Source organism: Apus apus, chromosome 13, assembly GCF_020740795.1.
Source record: "Apus apus isolate bApuApu2 chromosome 13, bApuApu2.pri.cur, whole genome shotgun sequence".
Classification (NCBI taxonomy): Eukaryota; Metazoa; Chordata; class Aves; order Apodiformes; family Apodidae; genus Apus; species Apus apus.
Window position 1 is genome coordinate 7,020,250 of NC_067294.1, and position 18,363 is coordinate 7,038,612.

Sequence of the window (18,363 nt, forward strand, 5' to 3'; positions counted from 1 at the left end):
GCCTGGCTAGCCGCCGAGCGAGCGTGGGTGAGGCCTGCCCAGCTCCCTCCTGCCTGGCAGCCTTGCAGCCAGTTTGGCTCTCAGTCCCGAGCACGTGGCAGCAGAGCAGCATCCCAAAGGGACCAAGCAGCAGGAGTGCAGCAGGGGAAAGCACAGGGACCCCATTGGACTGCATGTCACATGCTGCAGCCACCTTCTTCAACCACACTGTGGGCCCCACCTGGGGATCCCCTCCTAGAGAGGGTAAAGGTGCAAGCCTGGCTGCCGGGGAAGGTGGCCCAAATGGGTGGGATTTGAGCAGCTCCTGAGCCGTGCTGGTGAGGGCCGCGGTGACCCCCTGGCAAATGTGAGATCAGGCTTTATGCAGTACAGGACATGCCTTGTGATATTGCAACTCAGGTATCAGAGCATCCCCATGGGACATTCGGTCAGGCAGCCAGGCCACTGGCCAGCTCTTCTGGAATTATAATAATCTTATATAAACTTATTTTTGGGATTTTACCATTCAGATCCTTAAATGTATTTGGGACGTGGTGATCCCCGTGGCTGCAGCCCATGAGGGTGCTCGCTGAGCCTCGGCCTGGGGAGCGAGGAACACAGGGAGCCAAGACGGTCCCACTGGAGCACCCCTGGGATTCCCTCTGGGATCCGCCAGGCCCTTTATGCTGTTGCTCCCCGAACAGGGTGCCGAGTTTGCCCCTCGGCTTCTTCTAACATCTGCCCTGTGTAAATCGGATCTTCATCCTTCTCCGTGCACCGTCAGCACTCTTCCCGCACCTCCCACCGGAGGCAAAACCACCCACAGCTGCCCAGTCCGTTATCCCCGGGCGTGGGCACGCGGGAGCATCCTCATCCTTCGGCTCCGGGTCGGGAACGGCGGGAAGTCCCGGTGCCCCCGATCCGGCCGCGCGGCCCCGGGACGGGCGCGGTGCCTGGGCCCGAGCGGCCCCTTTAAGTGCCCCCCCCGCCCCCCCGCCCCCCGCATCGCCCCCGCCCCGCTCAACCGGGCGTTGCATCAGGCACGTGCGCGCCGCCGGACGGCCCGCGGAGACGCGCCCCAGCCCCGCCCCGCCCCTCCCCTCGCCGGCGGCGCGCGCGCGCGTGCGGGCCGGCCGGCGCGCCCCCGCGGCAGTCGCGTGGTCCCCGCGCGTCTCCATATTGCGGCGGTAAAAGCGGGGGGGGAGGGGGGGGCGGGGAAGCGGGCAGCGCGGCGGGGCTCGGGGGGCGCCGCGTGGGGAGGGGAGTTCCCCAGCGGGGCGGGGGCGCGCAGATGGCGACGCAGGTGGAGGCGCTGCTGCCCGGCGCCCCGCTGCTGCCCGCCGAGGAGCGCGCCCTGGTGCTGAAGCCGCCGCAGGACGGCGGCCGGGAGAAGGGCGAGTCGCCCATGGGCCCCGACGGCGGCCCCGCGGCGTCGCGGCCGCCCAGCGCGAAGCAGCAGAAGGAGGAGAGCAACAACCAGGAGAAGGAGAGCTTGCTGAGGGCGGGCGGCGAGGCGGAGGACGGCGGCGAGGCGGGCGGAGCGGGGCGCCGGGAGTTCATCGAGGCTCCGCCGCCCAAGGTGAACCCCTGGACGAAGAACGCCCCGGCCGCCGCTCCGGCGGTTAACGGCCAGTCGCCTCCAGGTGGGTGCTGGGGCTGGCGGGGGGGGGTTGGAGTGAGGTTGCGGGGAGGCCGGGGGGCTGGTTGCGCCGCCGACCGCGCCCCGGCCGGCCCCGCCATGCGGCACGGCGTGGGGACGCGCGTGCGGCCTGCCGGGGAGCGGGGCCGCGGCGGGCGCGGGGGAGCGCGGCGGGGGCGGCGTGAGTGAGTGTGTGTGTGTGTGTGCGCGCGTGTGTGTGTGCGGGGGGCTTCCCTGGAAGTAGGAAGCGGCGGCGCCATCCCTGGCCATGAGGCGGGGAGCGCGTGTGCGGGGGAGGGGAGCGCGGCCCGGCCCGGGCAGCGGCCATGAGGCGGCGGTGGCGGCGGGGGGGGGAGGCGGGGGACGTTGAGCACCCGGCCGGAGGCGGCCGGAGGAGCCGCGAGGCGGTGGGGTCCTGTCGGTGGGCACGCGGCTCCCCCCCCCCCCCCCCCCCCCATCCCGCCCCGTTCCCGGCCGTGCCCCCCCCGCTCCCAGCATTCCGCCGCAGCGCAGGCAACGTGGTGGCTCCCCCGGGAGCGCGGCCCGGCCCCGCCGCTCCCCCGGAGGGCCCTGGCGCTGCCCACGTGTGCGGCGGCGGCTCCCCCGGCGCGCAGGCCGCGCTGCCTTTTCTCTGCCGACTCATGGCGGCGGGGCCGGGGGCTGCGGTCGAGAGCGGCTCTGCCCCTGCACGTTTGCAGCCGTGAATAGAGGTTGTCAGCAGCGAAACGTGCGCGGCTGCGGCGGCGGGGTGGGAGGGTGTCCCCGCAGAAAGGAGTCGCTTGGGGAAGCGGAGGGGCAGCGTCCCGCGGAAGGGACGGGGTGACGCTGTCCAAATCGCGTTGTAACCCGCTGCAGTCGTCAGCAAAGGCTGAAAAGTGCAGAACACCATTTCCTCGGAAGCTGGGCTAGGTGCTGCTTTTATCAGGAGGGCATCGCTCGTACCTGCTTCAGGTGAATCGTTACTAAGAGGAATGCAGAGAAGTTTTTACAAAGCGTCCTGTTTGGGAAAGACACTTCTAATTTTTCCAGCCTGCCCCATTTAACTCTGACATTGCACCGTCAGATACATCACATTCCCAGTTACTGTATGTACTAGTGTTTTGCAAGAACTGTTTCTGCTTAGTGTGATGATTCATCAGAGGTATTGATCTTTGGGAGATGGACAGCTCTGCAGTTTCCACCTGGAAAGCTGTCGTCTTAGTGGGGAGTGCAGAGGAGAAGTTAAATGTGCCAGGTAAAAGTGCGTGTTCAGATTGTTTGGTGGTTTGTCACTGGGTGCACCAACATAAGCAAAGCCTAACGAAATCCAGGACAGCGTTGCTGGCTGCATTTGCCTCTTGTGGTATGACACAAAACCAGTCACATTGCTCCTTTGTGTGAAAGCTGCACTCCATCGTGCTGCCTTCTGGGGTAACAGTCTCTAGAAATAAGCCAAAAGATGCAGAACAGCCAGACTGAACGTTGCTCTTTGAGGCTCATGTCTGAGGCGCGTCCAGTTTCGTTACCAGGCCTGTCGCAGAGGTGGGCGACTCGTCGGAGTGAGCAGAGGCAAGGCCATCTGTCCAGCACGAGGAGGGGGCCCTTGCGACCCCTGAGATGATTTTTTGAGGGAGAGATATCAGTCGTGTGTCTAGCTTGAGGTAGGGTAAGAGAGTAAGGCTGCAATGCTCAGGATTTTATTGGACCCAGTGCCGTTGTCCCAGGATTCCCAAAGGTGCTTAAGCTCTGAAATTGGTTAGTGGTGTGTTTGGGGACGCTTGGCAGCAGTGACTGGTTCCTGCAGTGCCCCAGACGCTGCCACTTGGTTCTCCTCTCTGGGGGCATTGTTTCTCTTGCTGCCTGTTCGTTAGCAGAAGAGAAAACGTGTAAAATAAACACGGCTGGTGAACTCCCACGAGAGGCAGGCAGGCAGCTGACCTTGCTTGGAGGCCCCTTGGCCCAAGTACCTTCTTGCAGAGTTTACAGCCTTGTGTCATGTCTTCGTAGCTTTTGGTGGAGGATTTCTTTTGGCAGATGCTTATAAAAAGAGACCTGGAGTTCAAATTTGTTACAAAGACAGTGCTGGTGAGGTGAGTTGTCGTGTTGTGACCTTCAGGAGGATTGCTGAAGGAAAGTCAGTCCTTTATATACTTGAAGTGGATTGAGAGCTTTTAAACTCTGGAAAGTCACCATTAGATGTTTTTGGTTTTTCAGCAGAGCTTAGAAAGCAGTGGCTCCACATCAAGCAGTGTTCCCAGAGCAGTGCTTGTGTGTTGGAGACAGTAGATGTTTCCAGCCCTGATCCTGCCAGAGGCAGTGAGGAGACCAAGGAGCCTAGTGTGGGCAGCTCTTGAAAGATAAAGGGATCCCTCTATGACTTGTTTTACAAGCTCTGAAAGCCCTAATTTTTTATAATTATTATATTAATTACAGGCCCGCCAATTTAATGTCCAAGACCTGCTCCTTAGGTGTTCACCCATTCTTTAATGGTCTGAGTTGGTATTGGTGCTTATAAAAGTAAAGACACTGAGCTCTGGCCCAGAGAAAATGGCCACCTTCAAAATCTTTGGGAGTTTCTGCTGTCTGTGTTGGAATATGGATAGCAAAGAGCTTAATAAATCCACCTCTGCTTCTTATGAACTCTTTGACTCGCTGCTGCTGGGAAAGTTGAATGCATTGGGGGGCTGATGTGGGGACTGAAGAGTGTCCTTTTTTGACAGACTAGGGTTTTTCTTCAGAATTTGATGTCTTGCCTGCTTGCTGCAGCATTTTTACTCTCAAGGTTAACATTGAGGTCTGTAATAGGGCGTTTTGAATAAATGTTTCTGCTTTTTCAGGAAGGAGGACTACTGAAGCAAAGCCTCTCCTTCCTTCTTAACCCCTCCTACCAAAAGTACAATGGCGTGGCAATAAATGGAGCAACCATTAGATCAAGTTAGACAACAGTGATGCTGCTTGTGCGGAGGCTGAGGCTCAGCTGGGCTGGCACACCAGAAAAATTTCGTGGTGTCTTGGCAAGATGCATGTTATGTTTCAGAGTCAGGGTGCAAGAGAGCAGAGGGCATCCTTTGAGCCCTGAGATAATGCACAGTCCTGTCTTGTAAGGCTTGTGCTTGACACTTTTACTGCTTGTGAGGGGTGCTGGCAGAGCTGGTAATTAATGATGCCTCATTTTTACTCTCTAGTGATCTAGTAACGAGGGCTGTGTGACTGTCCCCAGTTATTGCACATTTTCTTCTTATCATGCAAATAAATGCAGCCAGCAGCCTGACTGGCGAAGGCATGATGGTAGTGTGTGTGTCTGCAGTAGCAAAGGAAATGTTTTCTGGCAAAAACAGCTTTGCACTTTTGGCTGTAAACCAAATTAAAAGTATTTTCTCAAATTCTTCTATGGAGGAGAAGTGTGGCTTGCAGTTAAGACAGCTCGACCTTCTGGAACACGTTGTACTCCTCCGCTGTGCCCTGCACCAGGGCTGGTGCTGATGCAAGCGTTGGTGCAGACAGGTGTTAACAGCACCCCAATTTGAAAACCAGCTGGATTTATTTCAAGAAATGTTGCATCAAGGCACTTGGCACTTCTTAATTTTTGCAGCCATTTACATCTTGGAAGTAAGAACACGCAGACCAACGCTGCATTTGCCGAGCCTTGCCTGCACTAACTTCTGTGCCCGTTTTCATCCTCATTGCAAATGCTCAGCCAGGAGAAAGTGGTGCATTTCCTAGTGGAGATGCAGGAGGTGTTTTAGTTTCTTGAGTGTAGAGTTTCTTGTGTGCCGTTTGGCAAGCACACTGGGTGGATAAGCAGTAGTTTCCAGAAGGCACACCTTAGTTGCTAGCAGCAAGCACCAGAGGTTAGCTGACTATTGTTCAGAGAGCTTGCATGTTGCTTTATGCCAGAGCAGAGACTGGGTTGGCTACCCGTACTGAGGAGAAAGCAGGGGAAGATTCATTAGCTTCTCACCCCTCACTGAGTAACTCCCCATAGGGCTTTCCTTGAAACCAGCCTCTAGTACAGGGAGATAAGATACATGGGAAGCTTACTTTACCTTTGGTGTTTCTTTGCGTTCAGAGTTAGACGTGTTAGGTATCCTGCTCAGTAGTGCTGCACACACCTATTTCCAGAGTGTTGGGCAATTCTCTTTCTGTCATGGCATGTTATTGTGGAGCTTTTCTGGCTGCTTGTTGCAACAGAGCTATCACAGCAAAAGTCGTTGTCTTGGTCCCCCCCCCCAAGTTTGCTCTCTGAAACACTGTTTTGTTCCAATCCCCAAACTCCTGTTGGAGTAACTCTTCCCATCTTGTCAGAGAGGACGAGGGTAACTGGAACTTTCGGCTCCAAAAAACTGTGAAGGTTAGTGTTTTACCTCCCCCACATACCTTTGCCCTTCAGCTTTGTGCTGGACCTTTGCCCTGTTCTGCACTGTTTGTTTCGGGAAGGCTGGGGAATGAATGCAACGTAGCTCCTGAGAGCTGACTCACTGGCCCTGGTTGCTGGGCTTCAGTCGTTGCTTCTCCTGCGACCTCCAGTTTCAGATTGCTAGGTCTGAGGCATTGCTGGAGGATTTTCACCAGTCACCTCTTTACTTCCGTAACTCTTCCTTTAAGCTGTTCACTGCCTGTCGTGCTGTGGGGATTTCCACCAGGATTTCATCTGAGATCCCTGGATTGGGCAGCAGAAGGACAGACTTCGGTCAGATGTGAGGACAAATCAAGTGCAAAAAGCAGGGCTGGGAATGGGGGCACTGAGGCTGCAATGCTTTGCTCTTCCTTCCAAATTATGGCACCTGATCCTTTCGCTGTGCTCGAATAGTGTGAAATTATGCTCAGGGGCATGCCAGATGCCAACTTGGGTAGAGTTAGGTTGCTCTTTGCATACTTGAAACTACTTTGTAGCGAAACTCTGACACCATCTCAGTGGTAGTGCTTGTTTGGCTAAATAAGGAATTTTAATAGAAAGCTGTGTTGCTTAGACCAGGTTGGATGTTTTTAATCCTTATAGTTACTATGGCTACGAAGAGCAAGGGTTTTAAAATAATATTTTAATGAAAACTTAAATACACTAGTATACTGCCTGAGGATTGTGGTGTCCTTTGCGGCGGTGCATCTCCCAGCGGAGTTGTGCTCCCATCTGAGTGACCAGGTAAGCAGAGGTATGGTGGCCTCACTGTAGGTCTGGCAAATAACTGATAAGAGAGTTGGGAAGGCTTTTCGCTCCACTCTTACCGTAAGTCCAGTTGGGATTGGTGAGCTTTGTTCTTTCCCAACCACCATACTAATTTACATTATGGTCTTTAAAATATTATTTATCCTCTGGTCATTTTGGCATTGGAACATTTGCTGACTTCCAGCAAGGGCTTAAGTCTACACACTGCTTGCTCTGTCAAATCCCTGGCTTGCTGTGCACACAGGAAGCTTGGGGAATGGGGCGGTGCAATCTTGGTGTTATCTGTTGGGCTGTCGCACGATGGTAAAAGTTGTCTTGGTGTAGCTTTGCATGGGCAAGAAGTCATCACCTGGGATTGGGTAGAGCTCTGGGTACTCTTTGTGAGTGTGTGGTCTCTGACATGGCCAGCTCTGTATTTTTTCCCTTTATTCACTTGAGATTGGGCCTCAGATCCAAACTCCTCCTGCAGGTTGAGGTCCTTGTTAGTGATCTTTGAGTGGAGTTGAGAGACTTCACTTTGCATTGAGGTAAACGCTAATCTGAACATCTGGTAGCAAATGATACACCTGTGTGACTTGAGCAGGGTAGAGGAGAGGCAAAAGAAAGGTTTAGAGAAGTTTAATGCAGTGCCATGAGAACTTAAAGCAACGGCTTGTGTATTCAGGAAGCAACAGTTGGTGCCTAAAACAAATGGGAACTGAATTTGGCCTTGAATAAATCAATTACCAGACCTCTTTGTGGAGATAGTCCCAGGTCAGGATTGGTCTGGATTGCTTGGCAGAAAGGAGAAGTGAAAGCATGTGCAGGTCCTGCAGCTGTGGAATAAAAACTGGCATGAGGACATGAAGATTTGGTGAAAATAGATTTGCTCATGGCAATTCTAATACTGCTCTAGATGTAATTTTTTTTTTTTTTGGGAGGGGGGTGGGGGGGAAGAAGGATTGTGAGAACAGTGGTCAAGTATCAACATGTTTCTAAACAGAGGGTCATTCTGTAATTGCAGGTTCCCAGAAGATCCTCCAAACTGAACTTTCCTCTATCAACGTTGCATTTAGTTTGAGGGGCTTTTGGGGGCAGGCATGAGTGGATGACCTTTTTGCTGAGCAAATCTGCATATGATGTGTTGTAGCTCTACTGGTTTCAGTGTTGCACTGTGCTGCTGCTGCCACCCTTAGCAAGTTGTCCAGCCTAGCTTCGCTGTGGCACTCGCTGTGGGTTTTGCCAGGATCAAGAGCTCTTCCTACAGCATTAAGCTACATGTGCTGGGGAATATTCTTCCGTGACGTCCAAGGAGAGGGAGGAAAGGCTGTGAAGTGGCTGATGTAATACCTGCATCGTCAGTGATTTACCTTCACTGTCCTTCTGGAGCAAAGCTGACTTAGGAGCAGCAGCTTGTCTTGACTCTTCTGTGTATTGTAGCACTGTACGGGAACACGCAGTGGGCTTCTGTTCTCTTCAGTGGTTGTGATTTAATTTTTGTTTGTTTTTTGGTTTGTCCCAAGCCAGAAGGTTTGGTAGAGATCTCTGCTGCAAATAGCTTGGGACTGGTGGTATATGGTAGATGACTGTGGTGGCCGTGGCTGGGTTGGATGCTCTAGCACGACAGGTCAGGTGGAAGCCTCGGTTTGCTTTAGAAGTGGCCAGTGGAGGTGGCTGTTGGTGCGACTGAGGTCTGTCAGTGCCACTCAGTCTGGTTCTTGAGGCGCTCAGAGGTGACACATGCACCCCTTCTTAGCTTGTTCTAGAAAATGGCACTTAGGTTTCCTTCGGAGCATGTGTGGCACACACAGTGTGCTGGCAGGCACAGCTTGCCCTGACCTGTGCTCCTGGGGAAGCACATTCACTTCCTGCCGGGCACCTCTTGAAGTGGCTGGAAATGGGTCTGAAACTTGCAGCTTGAGCAGGCAGAGCTGGCCTGTGACCTGGCCACATGCCCACAGGTGCTTCTCTCCACTTCTGACTTGCTCCCCAAAGTGTTCCTGGCCACTGTGACGGGATCAGGAGAGATATCCCTGCCTCACGAGGAAGGTGGTGGAGGAGAGCCATCTCTGGTGTTCCACAGTGTTACTTGTTTGGTCTCTGGCAGGCTCTGCAGACATCCCTTGGTGACAGTGAGAGCCATAGCCGGGGGGGCACTGGGGAGACACTGGGGCTTGGATGGGCCTTGTGGACCTCACGTGTCCTTGACACACGAGCCAGAGTTAAACCATGATTGGAAAGCTGGGCGGGTGGGGGTGGGGGGCGGAAATGTGCTGTGTGTCCTTCCTGCTGGGCAGCAGTGCAGCCAGAGGGGCTGTGTAAGCCTGGGAGCCTGGTGCTGCTCCTCTCTTCCTTGCCCAGGTATGGGGGTGCAGCCCCGGGGGCTCGGGGGCGGTGGGAGGAAGCAGAGTCCCTCCCGAGCACTGCTGAGCGCGTTTTTCCAGCTGAGCAGCGGCGTGTGCCGTGCTCCTGCAGAGTGACTCTGCAGTCTGCAGGGCATGGCTGCTGGAAGGGAGCTGCTGGCAAGAGGGAGGGCGTGGGGGGCTTCTTATCTCTTCTCCTTTCCTGGTAGTCATTTGACTTTTTTGACTCACCTGCTTGGATTCGTGTGTGGAGAGAACAGAGCGTTTTCAGGGCTAGGTATGTTAGGTTTTAAGAAGTCTGTAACACTGAGAAAAGAGGTGAGTTTTTCCTGACCAAATATGTGGGAAAACAAGTATGAAATTGGAAAAACCACAAAAATGAGGAAGGGGTAGGGTTTTGTTGATGGGAAAGTCAGAGAAAAGGTGTGTGGGGAGATTGGTGTCTTACCTGCCTGGTAACTCAGAGGTGCTGCCAGAAGGTGGGTATGTTGCTAAATACTTAGCACTGTCTCTATGCAGATTATTTGTAATTCAGCCTTCACACTAAATTAACTTTGTTCTTTTTTGTTTTTACTTACAACTGTGCTTTTGAAAGCTTCTAGTTGGTGCAGATGGGTGATTATTAATTTACCAAATGTTAGTTACCAAACTATCTGTTTTGCACACTTACAGATAATGAAGCTAGTGGTGGGATGAGATTGTGAGAACCTGTGATTAATAAGGAACGCTCAAATCTTTGATAAGTCAACATTCACTTCACTTCAAACTACAAGAAATAAATGTCTTTAGATTCTCCAAGGTCACATCTTCCATTTTTGTATTAAATGTTGCAAAAGAAGCACTGAGATTATTCCTGCAAGACACACAGGATTCTCACTACAGTAATTTTATACGTTCACTGTAGCCCTTCCAAATAGTCACAAAGTCAGCATAGCTCAGGAGCAGTGTCTGTCTGTCAGCTCTCAGCCTCACAGAACAAGTATACTGAAAATAAAGACTTGACCTTAATAACAAATAGCAGTGCTTTTGGCCTCATCTAGCACAAAAAGAGGTATTTAGAGGAGTGACAAGCATTTGCCCTACCTGTGTAGGCCCAGATGGGCTCATGTTTACAGTTAAACTACAGGGCTTTGCAAGGGGGCAAGTAAAGAGAAAAACAGCGAAGAGTTAAGTGTAAAGAGTGACACCAGTATGCACAATGCTGAGAAATCATGTGATTTGTAGCAGCAGATATTGAAATGTGAAGAAATAGGTCCCAAAAATAATGTTGGTAGGTTTTACTCTGACTGAAACAAAGTGATAGGATGTTTGTGCACAAGATCCCACCCAACAAGACAGAAAAGCAAATCACAGAAGTGCCTCCACCATGTGCTTAGATGACAAAGCATGAGACTTTGCTGGCTGTAATCATATTAAATTTCGCTTCCCAACTCGCAGATAAACCTTGAGAGCTTGGGGGAACACCCAATACGATCTAACACATCTGAGTGCTTAGAAATCCTGTCAGTGCAGAGGGGGTCTTGCACTGAACAAAAGGGGGACTCATTTATTTTGACTACCTAATCTTAGATTAACTCTTCTAGCTCCCCTTATTTTAATCAGAGAATGACGGAACATTTGCGTGCTATGCAGGAAGGAATTAGCTGTAAGAGACCCGTTTTTTTTTTTTACTAGGTAAAATTAAACCTGTGAGTACAACTGTGAAGATGATATAGAAGGGACATGGCAGATTACAGGCAGACAACCTCTTAACTTCAGTTGAAGCTGAAATCTGAGTTGATCTAATTAACAGCAGAGAATTGGAACCAAGTGAGGATGGAGTTTGCAGGGTGATTGGAAAAGCTGTGTGTTTGATTAAAACCAACCAGATACCCTGGACCGGAGGGGGGAACATCTCAAATTGTGGGTCTGATGATTTCTAACTCAGTTAAGAGATTTAATTATGTTGTCTTCACTGTGCTGCCTTGTGTATCCTACAGAGCCCCTGCTTGGCGCTCTGCCCACAGTCCTAAGCTGGAGAGTGCCTTGCAATTTTCAGTTCCTGGGGTTTTCACATGGGTAGATGGCATCCCTGCCTGATATTATAGGGCATACCTATGATACTGGTGTTTTAAAGGAGGTAGGGAGAGATTCTGGATTTCTGGCTACAGTAATGGATTTTCCTCTGTAGGGAGAAGGATCCATCTTACCCACTGCTTATTGAGTGGGCAAAGCTTCACTCTGGTGTCTGAGACTGCCTCCCTGGATGTGCATGTAGAAAATAATGTTGCAGCGCAGTGTGCCATAACTCTGTCAGAGGGAAACACCATCTTGAATTGCTTTCCACAGTGTGGGATCCACTTGGCTATTGGGCCACACCAGAATGGATCCTGAAATTTTACTGCCTGTTCAATATCCAGTAGCTTAAAGAACAATTTAGGAAGGGTGACTGTATTCATTGGGCCCAGGTTCATGTAGGGTTGGTCTCCTGAAAGGCTGGAGACTTCCAACAGTGTCACTTCAGGCTTATTGGAGATGAAAGGATATGAGGCAGAGAGCTGGGTCACCAACTGCTTCATGGGAACCGTAACCAAGCACCTTTAAGGTGCCTTGCTCTTCCCCTGCATCTTTTTGGCAGGTTTGTGATTAGGAGCATTAGGACTCATGCTTAAAGCAGTGCTGCTTCTCCATTTTGGAGATTGAGAAGAAGGGGTTAATGGGAGAGAACACCCAGTGTTTGTTCTCTCCAGTGCAAGCATTGATAAGTGGATGGGAGAAAAAACAGCCATGACCTTACAGTTATTCCTTGTGTGCCTGCACATATGTGAGTGTTGGATTCATAGGACTATCTGTTTGGAGAACTCTCATTTTTTTCTGGTCAGGCTGACCAGATGCGTTCCCCAGAACCCCACTGCTATCTCTGATGCTTGGAGAAGAGACTTGGACCCTCTTCTAAGAGGTTGTCTGAAAGGTGCCGGTCCCACTGGCACCACTGACTGTATGTTGTGCCAGAGTAACAGCCCTACTCGGTCAACTCTGCTCCCTTCTGTCCAGAAGAGACGGAACGTCAGCATTAAGGTACTAATTTAGTTCAGTGTGTGGTGTGAAGTCAAAGCTAGGGAGCTTTCTCAGGCAGATAATGCTCAGATTTTGGAGTAGATGATTTTTTTTTTTTCCAGGGGAGTTTCTTCTTGCAACTTGGTGATGCTGGAAATCTTAATTCGAGTACATAAAGTTAGCACAGGCACCCCAGCTGGACTTCACCAAAACCACAGTCGTTAATACACTGGAAACCTATTTCAAGTATTTGTTTCCATGTGATTTGTGGGAAATCTATGGCAGAGCTCACACTGGCTGCAGCTCTTTAGCCAGCGTAGGTGATGGAGGTGTCTAAGAAGCAACCAAGCCTCTCTGGATGGAGAGTACACCAGATACCAGGGTCCGGTGGTCTGGATACCCTTGCAGAGAAATGGATTTGGGAGCTGATTAAAGCTTCTGTAGCTTTTTATAATTTTCTTGTTCAGACCTTATTGTTGTCCTAGTGCTTAACTAGCATCAGGTTAGGGTTCATCCATCTGGCTTGGATCTTTCACCTGTCTCCAGCTTCAGCTTGTCTTTGAATAGGTAAAGATACTTATTACAGTAGCCGAGCATGGTTAAGAGGCATGGGAAGTGTTTGCCTGGACCTGGCAGCTGGAGAGGGTTGGGAAGTTCTGGGTGGCTGGAAGCCTGACCCTCCCCAAGCCTGCTCAGCAAGTAATGAAGGAGGAGGAGCAGGAAGCAAGCAAGATCTCGGGAAAGACATAATTGGCCATGCTAATTTTTGGGGTTTGGGGTTTCTTGCTTTGCTACTTTTTCCTAGCAGACCTCGCCCCTTACTCCTCTGAGCATTGCTTTGAAGAGGCATGTAACTGTCTCAGGAACCTGTACAGACACTGCCTTGTCTTCTGAGGGTAAGCCAGGTGATAGAGATTTGATCTGAAAAGTTGCCTGTGACAGGGGAGAGATTCAAGCAGCACTGCTCTCTTTGCAGCAGACATTGGACTGTGTAACTTGGACCTCTTCCCTGCCTGTGCTGTTTGCACTGGGAGCATTGCTGTTGTAGCCAGAGGAGCAGAACTGAATCCTATGTGCTGGGCAGCAGGTCAGGTTAGGAGGAGAGATCCCTGGAGATACTGCTGTCCTCCAGCATTTCCCTTCCCCATCCCTTTCGTGGGCAGCCAGTGGAGCCCTCCAGGTTTCGAGCCATCACGACTGAGCTCTGGTCACGTCTCTGCTGCCGAGTCCCTGCATGACCTTGCAGAGGTCATTTTTTTGCTGACGTCCAAGTCTTTTGTCTGCAAAACGTGGAGGATGATTTAGTTACAACTTCATGGGTTGAAAGCCAGAACAAATCAGCTAGTGTCTTCCCGTGGCAGCGGCAGTGTGGATGGGCCCTGAGTCCTGTTGGGAGCAGCCGAGGGCTGTGCTGTCATGTCTGTTTGAACCTGTGCAGAAGGAGCAGTCCTTGCTTGGCACCACACCGGTGCAGCGATACCAGGCAGTGTCCTTTAGCGACAGGCAGGTGACATAAAGCACACCGAGGTCCTATTTCCCTCTGTTTGGAGAGCAGAAGAGTAATTGCAGGTGGTGTGCAGGGAGCTGGCTCTCAGCCTGCGGCCGTGCTGCCCCTCTCGGCAGTTGGGGCTGCGGGTTGTTGTAATAACGAGTCAGCGTTTCTCTTGCGTCAGGGCTAATGAGCTGCTCTCCAGCCACTGCTGCCTGGGCCCTGCTGAGAAGAGGCAGCATCTGTGATGGGATAATGGTGCTGGTGGCAGCGGGGCTGGGGACAGGCAGTGGATGGCAGAGGTTCCCCTTCTGGCCATAGCTCCTAAGCAGGGAGAAGGCAGGGTTCCTGTGAAGGGGTTTGGATTCCACACAAGTGTGGCTGGTGGAAGAGCCCGGGTGGCAGTGTGCTTCTGCAGTGAGCAGAGGAGCAGTGGAGGGGAGATGTGGGCTTGTAAATGGGGTAGCCTTTTTGGACCTGTCCCAGATACCTGAATAGCAGCAGTGGCCAGATGGTCCCTGGGGAGAGGGTATGTGTGTGAATGCATCAGCTTTTCTCTTTAAATGTCCCATTTTAACATACGCTCTCCTTGTGCATTTAAAAATACCATCAGGTAAAAATTGGGATTCTGTATCCATCCCCAGCACCACCTAAAATAAGGACGACTGCCCTCAATTTAGTTATGTCTCCTGGGCTTCTTGTGCAGCAACTCTGGATTTTGGTGTTGAGAGCAAGCACCTCTGCACTGTGTCTGCACCTGTGCATGACAGTCCCGAGAAGGATGCTCCAGGCCTATCCTGACCATGCACCCTTCACCTTCTCCTGCTCACTCCTTCTTTCATCTCTGGCTGCTGATAACAGGGAGACTCACGAAACAGTTTCTGCTGAGATATTGTAGGCTGTATGAATAATGTATAAAGCTGAAGATGGTGAAGAGCTTGGGAACTACCTGGCTTGGCAGAGACTGGTACTACAAGGAAGAGCTCAGCAGTTCTTGCAGTGGTTGTCATCCCTCTATTTAGATGCCAGTTCTTCTCGGTTTGGGTTCACACTGTGAAACAAATTGTCTGTGTGCAAGAATGGGAAGAAAATCTGATATCACAGGCCACAAATTTCATTATTCTTGCTTGCTTGCATTGTGATATTGTTAATTCTTGCTCCTTACCATTTGGCTGCCCAGGGCCTATTCTGTGTTGGCCCAGCTGGAGGCTGGATTTGACTGGGAGGTTGACAGGCATGGACAGAGCTGCTGCAGAGCATCATCCTCCACAGCATCTGGATTGCATCTGGATACTTGTCTTTGGGCTGTCTTTGGGGGAAAGCAGGTGGGAAGGCAGTGTGTGTGGTGGGAAGAATTGGTGGGATTGGTTTGCTGGCTTTGTCTTTTCATGTTGGGCAAAATCCCAGCCTGGTCTCTGTGCTTGGATTCTTTGGGTTTGATTTTAACCTTGGGAGTGCTGGAAAGGGAGCTGACCTGAGCAGGCAATCTCAGTCCTGCAGTGTGATAGATGAGCTCCTTGGAGAGCAGCCCTAGGGATTTATCTTTGCCTAGCTGATCATGTGTTTTTCTGCCTCCTTACCCACCATGGCTTTCTTGGGAAAAGAAAGTGCTGCCTGTTTTAGATGTTTCTTGGGCATCTCAGGTGCTGCCCTTAATTGTCAGGCTAATTTCTAATATAGTCACTTGTGCTTGCAAGTGATGATGGCGTCCCAAAGGGTCATTGTGCCTGGTGGTCCATAACCAGCCCTGCCTCGTATGTGTCCTCCCAGCAACCCTTGTTTTTCAGAAGAGCAAGTCCAGCTGTGGTGAGTTGGGCAAGCTCAGTCTTTCCTGGACAAGAGGGCTGAGGACAAGAGGCAAGTGCTCTTCATGGACAGGAGTTACACTGGCAAACCTCTTGGAGTGAATGTGAGCAGTATGTGCCACTGGCCACCGCATGCGGTCCTTGCTTGCTACTGACCTAAGCCACTGAGGAGATTCCGTTGCTTTTCTGGTAAATGTGGTGGCAAATAAGCTATCAAGATGATGTGGCTGAGCTCAAGAAAAGCCAGGTGAACCTTGCTGCACATCTCTAGAGCCAGACAGGACAGTGGGGAATATAGCAGTGAGCTGAGCAGAGGTTGGAGTTGCATTGGTGGCATGACTGATAGGAGACATTCCTGAGGAGTCACCTGCAGTTGCTACCTCATTTGGTGGCATTTGTGGTTTCTAGAATGGGATAATCTGGACCTCTCGTGGATGGCTGGTTGTGCAGATGGCTGACCAGGCTGCCTTGTGCATTTGATGCAGAGTTGGTTGGACAGCTTAGCAGGAATTCAAACTAGAGAACTGCACCTGGCAGGGGTATAGCAAGGGGAATGGTTGCCAAGGGCTGTAATTCTTGGCCAGCAAAAAGAAATTCCTTTTCTCAGCCACTGTATTATTAATTAAATTTTGTTTCTTGGTAATAGCTGTTACAGCTAGCTGGTCCAAACAGGTGGGCTGTGCATTAACTAGTGGTTCCGCCTTGTTTCTCTGTGGAGCAGTTGTCTGAGAGTTGCCCAAGCAGGGAAGTGCAGAAATTGCCACTTACTTGGTTCCTGTTGGATCAAGTACAGGATATTTCTGCTCTCTATTGTAGGAGCCTGACCGTGTCAGCCATCAAAGAAACAAAAGTTTAGATTTGTCTGAGTGATGTGCTGATGCAAAGTTGCAGTAGAAGACACAGTCTGCAAAGGATCCAGACTGTTGCTTGGAGGCTTTTCTGGATGTGTTGGCTTTTACCAGTGATTGTACATTCAGCATGGCCTCAGACCATAACCCTGGGTAATGGTGGAGGGATTTGTGATTTATTTCCCTCTTCCCACTTGCACTTGCTGCTGCTCTGTGAGATTAAGTATCCTTGCCTGAGGGTGCCTTGAACATGGTGCACTGTAAAAAGGTAGATAAATAGGAGCTTTTTGGTAGAGGTGTGTTTTTGCTGTTTCTGCATTGGTTGGACCAGGCCAGAGAGCATTGCCCTGTCCAAGGGGTAGTCCTTGCTGCAAGTCTTGTGACTATACAGCTGAATGTGTGTTTTGGGCAGCTGATAAGCAGGAGCCAGGGTCCTGCCCCTGGCCTAGGAGGACCTTGGCTTACTGGCAGCCTCCCTTCCCCCTGTTACAAGTTCCTTGAAGAAAACACTGTGTTGCTCTCTCAAAAGTGCTGTTTTCATAGCTTCTTTCATAGCTTCTTTTATCAACACGGTTTCTCCAAACATGGTCCTTTGTATCCCTCAAAAGAACAAAACTTGCATCTGATCCTTCCCAGCTACTTCAGTGAATATCTTCCAGCAATAAATAGGGTCCATCTGGAGAAGGACCTGTAACTCTAATGGGAAAAAGAGCTTGGGGGTGGAAAGGTTTCGGGATATTAAATCCTCCAGGCTCCAGCATCTCTGCACAGTGGCCTTTGCTTGCTGGGAGAGCCAATGTAGATGGGAAGGTGAAGGCCTTCTCCCCAGATGATGCATAATGTGCCAAGGCACCAGGTGCCCATTTGGATGATGGATGTGTGCTTCTGGCTGCCTGTTCTCTGGAATAGGTGCTGTGTTGGAGGCAGGCACAGCTGTTGATCTCCCTTGTGGCTGCAAAGACCAAGAACCATCAGGAAAATGCTCATTTTGCATTCTCTTTGGCTGCCACCTGCACTCCCTGGCTGGTCACCATGTGAAAAACTCTCTGTGCAGGTTTCCATTTGATAAAATGCTGGCCAAGGGGAGTGTGGGGATGCCACTGACTAGCTCATGGTGTGGAGCTTTGTACATCTCACAAGCTTTTTATTCCTCACTGCTGTCTGTTAGGAGTTAATATAGAAGGTTATTTATGAGAGCAATACATTTGGGTAAACACTGTCTCCTTCAAAGTCTTTCTAACAACAAGTGGTTTAATTGCGGTGGGTTCCAAGCTGGATTGATGTTTAACTTGGGATACTAAGAAAATACTTCCTCTGTTTAGCTAAAACAAACAAATCAAGAGGAGGGGCCTTTTTGATTTGCATTCCAGCTGCAACCAGTACTGATTTTTTTGTCTTTTTTCTTTTACAGATCTATTTCCAACTGATGGCCAGTCTGGTATGTATTTTGTTTTAAATGGATTTCTTCAAACCTTCCTCTCTGGTGCCTTCCCTGCACTTCTCTTTATGCACAGTCAGCCCTAACCTGACTTAGAAGACTGCTACAGGAATAGGCAACAGATATTACTTAAAAAAAAAACAACAACTAAAACAAACAAACAAAAAACACTAAAAAAAAAAAAAAAAAGGCCCTGTAATAATTTATCTGTTCCTGTGTGGCAGTGATGTGTTCTGTGCTTTCATGTAGTGATGACTACAGCTGCTAGAAAGTTACTTTTGTCCCATACATTGTACCATGGCAAATTTGGGTGCCTAGGGTGAAAAAGCTTGGTAGCTTGTAGGTCTTGATTGTCACACATGGCTGAAGACATTGACATGTAAGTTGGAATTGCTGCTGTTAGTCTGTGTGGTAGTTGCATACAACTTGATGTGTCCATGAATCCGAAGATGTATATTTGAATTTGCAATACTTTAAAAAGATGCAGACTGCTCCTTTGGTCTGTATGTTGCTGCTGAGTATCACTGTTAAGGACAACTGAGATAACTGTGTTGCCATCGCTACAAGGCCAATGAAAACTTCTTGGTCCCAGTAGTGTGTGCAGGAGCAGGAAGGGCTCTGCTGAAATGTATTGGGGTGCTAGG

At 50.6% G+C, this 18,363-nt stretch overlaps 1 protein-coding gene across 5 annotated transcripts in view; it reads left to right on the top strand.

Moving 5' to 3' along the window:
- Positions 1-1,237: 1,237 nt before the first annotated feature.
- Positions 1,238-18,363, top strand: part of LARP1 (La ribonucleoprotein 1, translational regulator) — a 45,894-nt gene continuing 28,768 nt past the window's right edge. For 2 of the 5 annotated variants that reach the window (XM_051631389.1, XM_051631390.1), the window contains exons 1-2: positions 1,239-1,622; positions 17,693-17,719. In XM_051631389.1, coding sequence (XP_051487349.1) covers positions 1,271-1,622; positions 17,693-17,719 — 379 coding nt within the window. In that variant the 5' untranslated portion in view covers positions 1,239-1,270. Of the gene's footprint in view, positions 1,623-6,143; positions 6,295-9,021; positions 9,102-17,692; positions 17,720-18,363 lie in introns of those variants that run through there. The other 3 variants (XM_051631392.1, XM_051631393.1, XM_051631394.1) reach the window with 3 other exon arrangements.